Source organism: Sciurus vulgaris (genome assembly GCF_902686455.1).
Source record: "Sciurus vulgaris genome assembly, chromosome: 10".
NCBI classification, from domain to species: Eukaryota; Metazoa; Chordata; class Mammalia; order Rodentia; family Sciuridae; genus Sciurus; species Sciurus vulgaris.
In genome coordinates, this window is record NC_136470.1 from 120,992,227 (window position 1) to 121,006,512 (window position 14,286).

Here is a 14,286-nt window from a genome sequence, read left to right on the forward strand (position 1 = left end):
TTCTGTGTTTAAACTAAATAAAACTTTGTATACACATTGGTGAGGAGGCCAGTAGAGAAGGGGGATTTTTTTTTTTTTTTTTTTTTTTGAACCAGAGATTGAACCCAGGGGCATTTAACCACTGAGCCACATCCCAGCCCTTTTTAATATTTTATTTAGTGACAGGGACTCACTAAGTTGCTGAGGCTGGCCTTGAACTCATGATCCTCCTCCCTCAGCCTCTCAAGCCTCTAGCCTTACAGGTGTGCGCCACTGCACCCAGCTGAGAAGGGGGATTTTAAATTGGCCAGGTTGTTTCCTCTGGTTAGAGGCAATAGGGAGATTAGAAAGGCTGGGAAGGAAGGAAGGAGGGATCCAGGCTCCCGACTCAACCCTGCTCACGCTGAGACCTGACTCTCCACAGCAACACACGGAGGTGGCCTGTGTATCCCAGACCCAGGAAGAGAAGCTGGCCGCTGCCCTCAGGGTAGAATTACACAACACCTCGTGCCAAGTCCAGAGCCTCCAGGCTGAGACGGAATCCTTACGGGCCCTGGTAAGTGGCCGGGAAGAGCCCTGGCATTTCTTGTATTAATTATAATTCTCAACTGTCAGATTCTAGTCACATGTACGGGTCCTAGTTTGCAAAGGGATCCCATCTGGTGGGATACGACTTTGGGTCTGAAAGGTCTTCTGACTCCCAAGGACCATCAGATACTGAATCCTAGCAAGAATGGTGGACATCCTTTAGCGGGATGCTGCTGGGAATATTGGTAGCTGACACGCACGGCTGCTCCTTTTCAGTGGCCCTCATCCCGAGAACTGCCCTTCATCACACAGAAGAGTCCCGACACCAGAGGTTGGGCCTCAACCCCGACCCTCAGGCAATGACCCGCTGACAGGGGATTTGAAAGCCCCGCCCACCTGCTTCCACATGGACTGGCTCACACTCCAGAGCTTTCCATTGGGTCTGCACCCAGTCCAGCTGAGCCCAGGTCTCTGCTCTCACCTTCCCCAGTCCTGTGCTGCTTTCCTCCCTCCTCCTTTTCCTGAGAACAATCTCTTTGTTATTTATACATTCCAGAATCCTTGTCCCAGGCTCCAGTTCAGGAGACGGCCTGCCATCTCATCTTTAGAATGCTATTTCATTTGCATTCTATGTTTAAACTAAATAAAACTTTAGACATATTGGTATACCTGGCCCCGACTCACTGTGGCCTGCAGGCGGGTCTCTTACAGTTATTAATGTTCATTAGTTAAAGTCATTACAGTCATCCCTCTGTACCCATAGGTCCCCATCAGTGGACCCAACCAACCTGGATTGAAAATGTTCAGAAAAAAAAAAATTGCATCTGTGCTGAATATGTACCGTTTTTCATTCCTTATTATATCCTAAACAATCCGGTACGACAAAAATTTCCAGAGCATTTACATGGGTTAGGTATAAAAGACAGGAGGTTTGCATATTACATGCAAATACGACACCATTTTCTACAAGGGATGTGGGCCTCCACAGATCTGGGTCTGGAGAGCTGTCCTGAAACCAGCCCTCTGCAGACACCAAGGGACACCTGTGTTCATAATGCTGCAGTCCACCCTCTGATCTCTGGGATGGACTGAAGTTCTATTGGGGTGTCAGGCATAGCTCTTCAAGGTGCCCCTTCAGAGAGTCGTTTGTACTCTTCTACCCACAAGCATTGTTGGTGCACACTGAAGTGTGTGAAGGCGTTGGTCCCTGCAATCCTTGTACAGCTGAGGTGCTCTGGAGTCCAGTAAGGCCAACAGCGGTTCCGGGTCCATGCAAGGGGGTGCGAGGAAAGGACGTGAGGGGAGAGAAAGCAAGAGTAATGGAGTCAGCAGGGCACAGCTCCTCCGCTTCCCGTAAGAGAATGCACACGAGCGTGTTCTTCCTGCTCTACACACCACACTGAAGGACTCACCACGTTCCTGGAACTCTACCAAGTGCTTTGAGGACCTAAGACTAATTCGTCCCCAAGGAGTCAATGTGACTTCAGTGAGGAGCTGACATAACCCCAGAAATGAGAGAGCTCTGCATGCAAGGGGTGGCAGGTGGGGTGACCACCCCCAGGTGGGAGTCAGGTGGCCCACCTCGAGGTCGCTGTGGAAGAGAGGAGAAAGTAGAGAGGGGCGGAGCTGGGGCTGGGCCCGGAGGGCTCCACACACCACTCTGACCCACTTTTCTAGTAGGTACAGTAGTCCTATGGGATTAGGGACTGGTGCTCAGATGCTAAGTCTAGAGGGGGTGTGGCTGTGTGACCCCCTCTAAGCCTCAAGTGAGGCTGTACTCTGGTTCTCATATCTACCTCGTGGCTTATGCCAACAGGGATCATTTGTTCCCTCATTCTGTGATTTAGGCGGAGTTCTTCAGGGATAGCTCTTCGCTGTTCCAAGGGGCACCTGCCAGGACTGGGACACCCAGGAATGGCTTCTTCAACTCACATGTGTGGTGCTTCAGTTGTGCATCTCCTTGTCCAGCTCTGCATGGCCCTGAATTTCACTCAGACCACATTCTCTTGGTGAAAGCAATGACAAACCAGCCAGGTCCAACAGGAAAGGAACTTTGTTCCCTCTTGATGGAACAGTAGTGGCAAGATCACATTGAGGAAGACTGTGTGGGTGATAATTGTAGCAGCTGCCTTTGCAAATGTGATCCACCATAAGATCAGAATAGAATTTACCTCCTAAAGTAGAGGGGAGGATTAGTTGGATAATGCATGTCCAGCCCTTAGTGCTGTGCCCAGCCCAGAGGGATCAATCAACAAATGGCATCTGTTATTATTTGTCATATAAAATTATTAACCAACAGTTCAGTTACCTCAAGTTGGTATCATCAGTCATCTAGTCACCTCATTTAAACCCCATGGTCCTAACTTTTGGGACAAATGGGAAGAGAACTCACATGCCCAACCAGAACACTTCAGAGCAGTAGCATTCTGGCTGTCCTTACCACCCAGAACGGGCCAGCTCTGTACCCTGTGGGTTCTGAAAGATCACAGTTCTCCTTCCTGGGTCTTACAGTCAAAGTGAAGGGCAGAGACTGAGCCAGAACAGGTAACAAACCTCCATACAGTTCATCCAGCCAAACCTGTCATTCCAGAGAAATCTATGTGTACCTGAGATCCCACAGATCACCTAAGCCTCGGACAGCCAAGCTGGTCAGACTTTGAGTCCCCTTTGCCATTAAGGTGCTGTCTGTATTGGACCAAGGCAAGCACCAGTGCTGGTGACTGAGGCCTGCCGAGCTTTGTATGCTCATCAGACCAGGACTGGAAGTTGAACACAAAAGCCACAGACAGGCACCGTCTTGCTTTCTGGAAGGTTTAGAAATCCAACGAGTCCCTTCAATCCCCCAGAGACCTGGGGACAGAGAGAGCTTTTGTGATCTCAGTTCCTTGCCAGGGGGCTCTTGATAAAGTGAAGCAGAAGAGATAGAAGCCCAGACTTGGGCTCTGGACAAGGCACTGTGGTTTCTGTGTGGGGAATGTTCAAAGAACAGGGACTAGAAGTAGGGAGGCTGCTACGCTGACCCCAGGTGAGAGGTAATAAGCATCTGATCCTGAGCTATGGAGTCTGGGAAGGAGAAGAGGATAGAACTCGAATACTTCCCAGCCGATACAGGAGGGAAGACCCAGAGAGAGTGAAGATTGGATTTGGAAGGGAAGAAAGAACAAAGGCATCCTTCCCCAGGGCTTTGAGCTCCTGGCGATTCACCAGCTGAAGCCCAGGCTAGGAGAGGCCAACAGGTTCTGAAGGAAAACAGTGGTGCCATTTTGGACACCTTGATTTGAGGTCTGGGTATATATTTCCAGGAAGAAGTTCAGTAGCTGTCCACAGCTGGGGGGACAGGGTGACAGAGCTTCCAGGGCAGCAGTCACCAGCCTCCGGAGGACCACTAGAATTCCAAGTGAGGTGGAGGCCCACCAGCCGTACCTCAGGATGGCGACTCAGAGAGGACCCAGCTTTGGATGGAGCAGCGAGGAGCCCACAGTGAGCAGCAGAGCCAGAGGGCCTAGTAAAGATGTGCTATGGAAATCCGAAACATGAAATGCGGCGCTCGGAAAGCCAGAGACATCCGTTCTAACTGCAGGGACCTGGGAAAGCAGCTGGGGGTGGCGTTTAACCCAAGGATGGATGGCCCCACTCAGGTAGTAGCAGGGAAAGGGTTCCCGAAGGCATTCCAGAAAGAAAAGAAATTTTTCTTTGAAAAAATACTGTGAATGAATTCTCTCTTCTCTCTCCTTTCCTCCCCACCCTCCCGGCCATTAAAAAAAAAAAAAAAAAAAATCATCAAACCAAACTAACCCAAATCCTGACCTCCTGAGAATTCATGATTTTTCCACGAGTCCCGTGAGACTGATCCCCATCAGTATCCAGAGTGACAAGGTTGTTGTCCTGGAGGAATGGGCAGCCCGGGCCCTCCTGCTACTCGGCGCACCTCTCTCTTCCAGGGCCCGGCCGGTGGCCCTGGGCTTGACCCGGTTGCTCTGTCGTAGAAACGAGGCCTGGAGAACACCTTGCATGACGCCAAGCACTGGCATGACATGGAGCTGCAGAACCTGGGCGCCGTGGTGGGCAGGCTGGAGGCGGAGCTCAGCGAGATCCGCACCGAGGCCGAGCAGCAGCAGCAGGAGCGCGCGCATCTGCTGGCGCGGAAGTGCCAGCTGCAGAAGGATGTGGCGTCCTACCACGCCCTGCTGGACAGGGAGGAGAGCGGGTACGTCTGGCTTCCTCGTTATGTGGAAGGAATGCATATGCGTGGGATTAAAATTGTTTTTTTTCCAGACTTTATACAAGTAATTAAAAGCCAGGCATGGTGGCGCAAACCTGTAATCCCAGTGACTCGGGAGGCTGAGGCAGGAGGATCGAGAGTTCAAAGCCAGCCTCAGCAACTTAGCGAGACCCTGTCTCTAAATAAAATACAAAAAAAGGTCTGGGCATGTGGCTTAGTGGTTAAGCATCCCTGAGTTCAATCCCAGTACAAAAAAAAAAAAAAATTTTAAGATCAAAAGGAAAAAATCACCCCGGAGCTCCCTCCATCCCCACCATACACACATTTCCATAGTTTATCTGTGTCTTTCCAGGATTTTTCTGTTCACACTCATATATTTTTTCACGTATACTCACATATATATATTATACGTGTGTATAGATGTATATGTACTCTTGGGTGTGTGGCCCTGGGAATTGAGTCCTGAGAACTCTACCTCTAAGTTACATCCCCAGTTCTTTTTTCCTTTTTATTTTGTATTTTGAGAGTCTCCCTATTTATTTCAGAGTCTCAAAAATAGGTGATCTAGGCTTTTCAGTGATTTCATTAAGGACTCCAGCTCTTTCCCTCTTTCCAACATACCACAATCCCTTGGCTTTTTGTCTTCCTCTTTGTTGCCCCATAGTTGCCAAAGGCCTGCTGCAGCCCCAGACATCACAGCCTTATTCATGGCCAAAAGGAGAGAGAGGGAAGAAGCAGCAGCAAAACTCATTCCCCTGAGTGACTCTCTCTTTTTATCAGTGAAGAAAAAAAAAAAAAAAAAAAAAAAACACAGCGAGAAGGCCTCCAGTGAACCTGCTCATGTACCTGCAGGGGACACTGGCTTTTCCAGACTCCACGGTGAAGGCAGGGAAGACACTGGGCGTGGCCGGGGCATTGGCCACAGAGTCTGCCATAATCACGCACCGGCCACGTGGCTAGATGAGCCTGTAGGCAGTCTTCTTTCTAAGTAGATGGGATTCCAGAGGCATCCACATCAGGCTGGGGCTTAGCTCCGCCACACACTCCTTCCAGAAATCCAGGCCTCTGGTTTTTTTCATAGTTCTGTAGCTTCCTCTTTCCCTCCAGGGTCCCATCTGGGGCACAGGCGGAACACGGAGTAGGGACAGCTTAGGGACATACAGTCCAGCCACCCCCCTGATCCAAAGAACACAAAGGCCCAGGCAGGAAGGGATCTGTCCACGATGACAGCAGAGAGGGAAGCAGAACCCGACCGGAGCCAGGTCCCCGGGTCACTCCAGCGGCCTGTCGTCTCCTCCTTGGGAGGGAAAGCAAGAGAGCCACATGGAAGCCCCTCAGCCTCTCCCTCCTCCTGGGCTGCCTGCCAGCTGTCTTCTCCTTGGATTGCTTTCTTTTGATAATCAAAGCCAGATGTTCCTAGCAAAGCTCATTCTTTCGAATGCCTGTGAACATCTGAGTAAATACACAAAGTCATTTTAAACAAACACCAAGAGTGGTGAGTAAGGCTGAATCCACTCCAGGAACGCTAGTGCTCCACACGGTGAGTGCCTGCCCTGCGCCTGCGCCATCCTAACGCCTATTATCTTCATTTCTCCCCTCCCTACCAGGTCCCCCTGGGACTACAACATCGTCCCCACTGTACAGGCAGGAAATAAAGTCTCAGAGAGGTTAAGTCATCTGCCCAAGGTCACACAGCAAATGACCATGAAACAGGGATTTAAAACCCAGAACGGTTGTTCTAAATTCTTTCCCATGAGGCATCTGCCTTTCCCATAATCTTATTATGATAACGTTACCAATTTTCTTCATCGATGGCTACTGATTCACATGTGTTTCTTTTCAGCTAGTGGAGAGACTTCCTCTTGTCCCGAAGAAAACGCTGCCTTTCTCACCAACTGATCAGTGACGCTGCTTGGGGAGTTTCGGTCCTTGCTGGATTCTCTAGTTGGTTCAGTGAGAGCTGAAGATCTTCCTGGAAATGGAGGGGGGTCCTTCTGCTTTCATTTAAGTAGCCTGTAGCTTGAGCAACCTCCCTGGTCCCTCTCCAAATAAATGCTTTGCGTGCAGCTTCTAGTTCTGACTCCTGGGTTTCATCACCAGTGGGTGGACGCATCACTTTTTCTGCTTGGCCTTTGCTCATGGGACATTTTTCTTTTCCTTTTTAAAAATCTTTTGCTGCTTGGGATTGAACCCAGGGCCCTAAGCAGGCTAAGCATACTCTGTACCACTGAGCCACACACCCAGCCTGGGGAGCCATCCCGGCAGGTTTCTGGAAGGGTCTTTGAATGTGACACCAATGTCTTCTTCATCAAAAGTCAACCATTCTTGGTTTTATCAACATCCAAGTGCTGCCTGGGCAAGAGATGTGCTCATGGCATGCAGTGGGGGCGGGCACAATTGGGGGCAAAACACCCCACTCCTACTGGAGAGAGGTTAGCACGGTGCGGGCTGCGAGTGTCCTGATGACAGGGATCACAACACATTTAGAAAAGCGCAGACCCACAGATTGGCTGGCTCTCGGTTGAGTGGCTCTCAATTGATTTAAAGGAAACTTCCCTTGAAACCTGTGGGGAACTAACTAGGTCGTGGCCGTGCAGCCCACTTACGGCCTCAGAATTTTCTTCCAGGGTCCTTCCCCAGCCTTCTCAGGGCTTGAGCCAGCTAAATATAGTTGGTGCATCTGCCACCTACGCTGGCCAGGCGCTCCCTCCTGCCTTCTGATTAAAATTGAAACCACCACCTGCATGCTATCATGGGCTGCCAGTGCTTCTAAAACCACAAATGGAAAAAGAAAAAAAAAAAGCCCAACCTTAACCTTAATTTCTTAATTCTCCCCTCAAGTTTCTGTCCGTCTGTCACACAGGATTAGAGCAACATATCGCAGCAGAGTCTTTGTTCCCATGAGCTACTAATCCAGACAGAGGGGTGTATCCAATACAGGCACAGTTGAAGACTTTCATTCCTGAGGTTCCAGATCACCAAGGCTGACCAAGCGAAAGAAATCTTGTTTATTCTTTAAAAAAAAAAAAAAAAACCATAAAAGAGAAGCAAAGCAAGCAATAACTCCCGCCTGGAATTGCTCCATCTGGCTTTCCTTTGTAGTCTGCAGGATCAAAGGAATTGTATTAATAAGTGACATGGGCAGAACGGCTTTTTACAGTGTGCACAACACCTTTACATAATTCAGGTTGTTGTCTGAGGCATGGCAATCGGCAAGACGCCACCTAAGGAAAGCGTCCCTTTCTCCTCTGTAGCTGCACACTGCGGGCTGCCTGTGCAGCACCCCCCAGCACAAGGGCAGCTCCAAAAGTCCAGTGCGGCTGGCCTAGCTGTGCTGGATGCACCAGACACTGAGCCAGGTTTCTTTGCTTGCTTTCTTGTTACTGTGATTGCTGCCCCCGCCAAAACCTAGGGCCTTAGGTCCGCCATCAGAAGGAGGTACTTGTGTGTCTCATTGCCACGCAGGTTGCAGAACCCAGACTCTATCTAGCCATGGAGGGGAGAAGGGATGTGCACACTCTCCCCAGTTTCCCCCAGACAGCTTGCTGTACGGAGCTGCACGCCCTCAGTCAGCTCTGGGATCTCAAAGAGCAGCTGCTGTCCATCATTCAGTTAATCACCCTTTGGCAAGGAGAGCTCTGTCGGGGTGGTGCTTTGGGTTTCCTGCACAGGTTCTAGCTGTTTCTAATGAGGCTTCATTAACAGGTAGGAAGGGGCACCGCTGGCCCCCCTGACTCGGCCAGGGCCTTACTTCAATCAGACTTCCTCTCACAACATCCTGGTACAATTACACTTTGGCAGCCATCACTGACAGGTGGCAGGGGAGGCTGCTGCTTGTGTTGGTGTCAAGGACAGAGCATTTGTTCTGGAGCAGAGCAGAGAACGACCTCTGACCGGCTCCAGCTAAGCCAGGGCAGACCTCTCTTTCCACACCAGCCAACTCCACTGGCCTCCAGCCTTGCTCCTGGAACGCAGTCTCAACTCCCAGTGAGACTACTAGAACATCCACTGGCTTTCAGACCCCGTTTCTTTGATACCATTGTCCTTAAATCTCACCCTCTTGATAATCGGTATTTGGCAAGCACTAGTGTTCAGCTGGACTTGGGGGACCCCGATTAAAAGAAGACAGTTTCTGCTTTTGGGGGTTTACAACCTTGGCAGGGATTCCAGATATGCATATAAGGGTCAAAATGAAGGATAAACAAAGCAAAGCAGGTAAAGCAGCACATTACCGTTTGCACGATTCCTTCATAAAATTCATTTTGTCATCAAAGGCATGAAGAGAGACATCTAAGGGCTGGGGTGCAGTTCAGTGCTAAAATGCCTGCCTAGCATGTGGGAGGCCCTGGGTTCAATCCCTAGCACCGCAGAAGAATTAATAAAAAATAAATAGTAATACAGACATCCAAGCCTAATCTCAGGTGCATTTCAGCAAGATGATTCAGTAAGAACCATCAGCACCATGCAGTTCTCTGATTATGTCTAAATGCCCCACAGATATCCTTTTATAAACCCTTACCTCAACTCACCTATTTTGAGAAAGAGACTGGATTGCCTCTTTGGGGGTAAATTTAAGATCTTATCTGAGGTTTCCAGGCTTAGAAAATAAAAATGGAGGATGCCCAGATTCATGTGAATTTCAGAAAAACAATAAATAAATTTTTTGCATAAGAATATCCCGCATGCTGCATGATATATACTAAAAAATGATCCAGCAACCCTAAGAAAATCGGACAGAAACAGTCCACACTTCTGATTTCCCACGCAGTTCTCTAACTTTAAAGGGTTGGCAGGGATATCCCAACAGAAGCAAGGAAAGCAGTGACCTAGACTGTGTCCTTGCCCAGTCTCCCCTGGAAATTGTCCCCTGACACAGCAGCACACAAGTGTTCACGAGAGAAATCTGCTAGCAGAGTGAAGAAATAAAGCAAGCCATTTTCTCAGCTGAAGGGACTGGCTTAATTAGATCATATACACTGGTTATTTTCAACAAAAGGACCAGGAATAGATCCCAGCCTAGATGGGTCGTGCTGCAGTGTCGACAGAAAACCTGATTTTCCCTGTCACACCCAAAAGGAAATTCTGCATTTTCTCCTGCTCCTCCAGTGGTGGAAGGTAATTTACACCACAGGGAGACGGGCTTTTAGGGTAATTCTGAGCTTGAACACAAAAGCCACCTTGCATCTTAGGAGAAGGGACTTTGCAAAGCAGGTGAACAACAAACTACCGAATGTCTTTGTCCAAGTCAGAAGTGCTTTGCTTTGGTTTTCTGCAACTAGAGTTCCTATTGACATTCTGGACAGGGAAATGTATGGGCTGTGGCTGTAGCTCCGTGGTGAAGCGCTTGCCTAGCCTGCAGGAGGCCCTGGGTTTGGTCCCCAGCACTGCAAAAAATAAAATAAACCTAACACAATTTAAAACTAAAAAGACTACTTGAAAAACCTAACTAGATTATTAAGGCAAGCTGTTGCAACTTTATGATTATTAGTGGTGCTTGGAGTGTTGGAGAGAAAAACAAAAGAGGAGGGACAGGAAATGAAGAGACTCGGAGTTCAGCCCCTTGTCATTTAGCTGATAGTGAGCCAGAGAACTTGTGGGGGAGAGGGGGTGATAAGTCACCCTGAGGAAGTGGCACTGCAGCTTGACATGTTATTTTGGGAATTCAGTCCTAGAGAAAAACTCCCTTTAAGATTAGATCCTCTTCCTCCAAAAATATTTATGCAACTTTTACATGTCCACATGTTAGGCGACCCTTATTTTTTATTCAGTACAAGGGATTGAGCCCCAGGGTGCACTACCACTAAGTTACACCCCCAGCCCTTGTTTATTTTTATTTTGAGACAGGGACTCGCTAAGTTGCCAAGGCTGGCCTCGAACTTGTGATCCTCTTGCCTCGGCCTCCTGAGTTGCTGGAATTACACGTGTGAGCTGCCATATCTGGCTAGGAGTCACATTTTACAACAGGGGAAATAAACAGGTGAGGATGATTCTAATAATACATTTTAAATATCTCAATATATCCAAAATTCTATCATCTCATCATTATTTTTAAGAAATCAATATTTGATCAATATTTTTAAATCATTGATGAGATATTTCACTCTTGGTGAGGTGCTAAGTCTTCCAATCTGTATTTTACCCTCATGGCCAATCTCAATTCAGATGTTATATCTTCATCCCAACTATTTAATCTACACATATTTAGATTTCATAAGATTATTACTGGAAAACAGTAGATTCACATATCCAAGTTGTTTCAAACATACTTAAAAGTTTTCCACTTATTGAATTTAGGACCCCCAAAATTGTTTGCCTTCCTTGATATTCACATTCAAATTGACATAACTGGTTCACCTCTTTTTTCACAAGAATTCATTTGACTTTGAAGCAAAAGGATATTGGTTTCAAAACTGCACCTGTTCAAGTTAAGTAACTCTTGGTAATCCAGTGTTACCAACTTCACGTTCAAGGACATATTACACGTATATTGATAATCTAAACTTTCAATATAAATAAAACACTTCAAGTTTTTCTTACAAGTTTAACAGGACAAATGTTTTTTGCTGCTTCAGGTTTGTTTGTTTTTGTGAATTTGTTTTGTTTTATTTTGTCTTATCTTTTTGCAGTGCTGGGGATCAAACCCAGGACCTCACGCACACAAAGCAAGCCCTCTATCACTGAGCTGTGGCTCTAACCCTTACATTGCTTCAGTTTTAAAATTAAAGTTCACATCCATGAAAATTAGCTAACATTTAAAATTCAGTTTCTCGGTCACACTGGTCACATTTCAAGAGCTCCACACACAGACAGCGGCTGTATGGTGTACGGTACAAATAAAAGTTGTGCAGAAGAAAGTAGAAAGTACGATGAGTTTGGGAGGTTGACCCATCCGTGGGAATGAGCAAGGTCATAATTGTGGGGTGATTTGTGAGAAATCCTGCTTTCCCACAATTTCTCTGAAGATCCAGGCAGGCAGGCATCTCACCCACGAAACTGCCATTCCAACAGCCCCACGGGCCTCCCACTTGGCTCAGGCAATCCCTCCACTGCATTGCACTGCCTCCCAGAACCAACTCTTTTGGAAGGAGTTCATTAGCAGAGCTCGTGAGCTGCTGATGACCTAGGTCTTCCGGGGCAGGCAGTACCCCTCTCGCCCTCCTTTCCTTAATCTAAAGCAACCTCTGGGAGGGGCGAACTGAATCCAAAGAGGCAGCATGAACTCACAGCTAGGTCCTGCTCACTCACTTTCCTCTCTCTGCCACTTTGCTCTCTCCCTGGTGGTGACGGTCCAAGGTTCCAGGATCTCACATTCAGCCTGGCTTTGTAAGGACTCACCTCCAGCCACTTCAGGTCTTCAAGCAGATAACCCCATCTCTGGACTGAATTTTTATTTCCTTTTCATGCAAATCTAAACAAGTGACTAGGCATTTATTTCAATGTCCCCAAACACTTCCTGTTTTAAAAAACTCCCCTTCGGGTTGTCATTAGGGGACTAATCCATTCCTATTTCAGAGGGACCTCTAGGGGGCAGTGTTGTCCAAACTCCACAAGATCTTTTGCAGGTCTCAGCAGGACCCAACCTGAGCACAGACCATCCCTGATATACTGTAGTTTGATTTTCTGATTTTACAATTCTAGAGTGGTGTGAAAGTGATACAAATTCAGTAGAAACTGTATTTCAAATTTTGAGTTTTGATCTTTTCCCTGGCTAGTGATAAGTGGTACAATATTCTCATACCACACTGGGCTGCAACAGTAAGCTGCATTTCCTGGTTGGTCACTTGATCACAAGAACAAACCACCATACTCTACAAGGGACTGTGTTGCTAAGCTACTGATGTTCCATAAGTTGTGTATTAAATGCAGTTTTGACTTTTGACATTCTCAATTTAATATGAGTTTACTGAAGCATAACCCCATAGTAAATCAAGCAGCAGCAGTACCCTATAGCATACTATGTTCATGGAACCTAATACTTCACTGATTGTAAAATGCACCACTGCTGAATGCACCACTAGGAAATAAAACCACGTCAAATGGGAGACTACTAGATCCCAGATATCACTAGGATTCTAAAGACTTCCCTATAGAGGTAAGGAGGAAATATAGAAAAGAGAGAGAAAGAAAGGGACCTGCAGAGAGGAACAACAAGAAAAGTTGCAGGTTTGAATTTTACCACTGAGAGGAGGAAGGGAAAATAGTTCCCCTTGATAGTTTGAAACCCAAGTTGTTTCTCATTCAGACTTGTGGGTACTACTTGTACAGTCATTAAAAAAAAAAAAAAAAAAACCCTCAGACACAGAATTTATTTTAAAGTAGTCTCATATTATTATGAATTCCCTGGTAGAACTCAAAGGTTATATAATCTGAGCTCTCTTTAAGAAAAAAAATGCAATAAATCTTATTCTTACAAAATTTACAAAACCATACAATAATCATATGAAGCTGGGAAAAGTCCCTTCCAGGGACTTGGAAGAGATATGCCAGTGAGAGTATCTGAAGCTCTAGTTTCAGTGGTAAATCAGTCTTTCCCCAAGTGACTGGCAGGCACAAGTAGAAATCCCCTGAGAATAAACTCAACCTTAATTTCTTTCAACGGCAATCATGACATACCGTCAAATGTTACTATATTCTGATTCAGAGATGTTGAAGTGTGAAACAGTGTGCTTTCTTAGGATCAGTGTGAAATACGCTACTTTGAAGAGGAAAGTGAAAATAATGTCAAATTTGACCCTGAGTTGGCTAAGACAATAACGATGATGATAGTGACCACTTTCCCAGCTCCAACAATGCGCAGACCTTATTACAAGTTTTTTTCCTCTGATCCTCACAAGCGCTTAGTGCTGTCAACAAAGACCTGGAAGATTCAGAACACTGATTCCTACCGTATCCACAATAACTCATCTGTTGGGTGCGTGTGTACTCTGAAATCAGAGTATCAGGCAGTGAGGTAAATTGTACCACGCATCACAGAGATGGTATTTTTCTTGGAGGAAATCCACATAGTCCCTGACACCTGGTGTGCCTCTATTGACCTGGCAAATGCTTTTGCCCCCAAACCTCCTGCTATAATTTAGATCTTGAATGTTCCCCCAAAGACCCAAGGGCTAAAAGGCCTGGTCCCCAAATTGGCACTATTGGGAGGTGGTGCAACTTTTAAAAGGCAGGGCCTAGTGGAAGGTTCTAGGTCATGGAGAGTCTGCCCTCCAAGGGGATTGTGGGATACCAGTCTCTTCCTTTTTCTCCTCTCTATTCCTGGCCATGAAGTCAATGGACCTCCTCTGCCACAGGCTCCCTTGCTGACGTACTTCTCTCTCTTTAAGTTGATTTATCTCTGCTATTTGTTATAGTAACAGAAAACTAACTAACACAGCTCTCCTGCTCTACTGTACCAGGAACAGAAGTATACCTTTACCGTCTTGCCTCTGCGCTATGTGAGTTTGCCTGCACTTGATCAGGTTGTCATCTGAAAAGACCAAGAAAGAAGTCCCTGCTGCTCCATTAAATTCTTCATCGAGCTAATTTGGCTCACTAAATTGCTTCAGGCCTTGCTAATT

The 14,286-nt window shown here is 46.9% G+C and overlaps 1 protein-coding gene across 1 annotated transcript in view; it reads left to right on the forward strand.

The window, feature by feature from the left end:
* BFSP2 (beaded filament structural protein 2) overlaps positions 1-7,197 on the forward strand; it is a 66,190-nt gene extending 58,993 nt beyond the window's left edge. Inside the window, exons 5-7 of the mRNA XM_079101062.1 lie at positions 404-535; positions 4,494-4,714; positions 6,573-7,197. Coding sequence (XP_078957188.1) covers positions 404-535; positions 4,494-4,714; positions 6,573-6,576 — 357 coding nt within the window. The 3' untranslated portion in view covers positions 6,577-7,197. The remainder of the gene's footprint in view (positions 1-403; positions 536-4,493; positions 4,715-6,572) is intronic.
* The last annotated feature ends 7,089 nt before the right edge of the window (positions 7,198-14,286 follow it).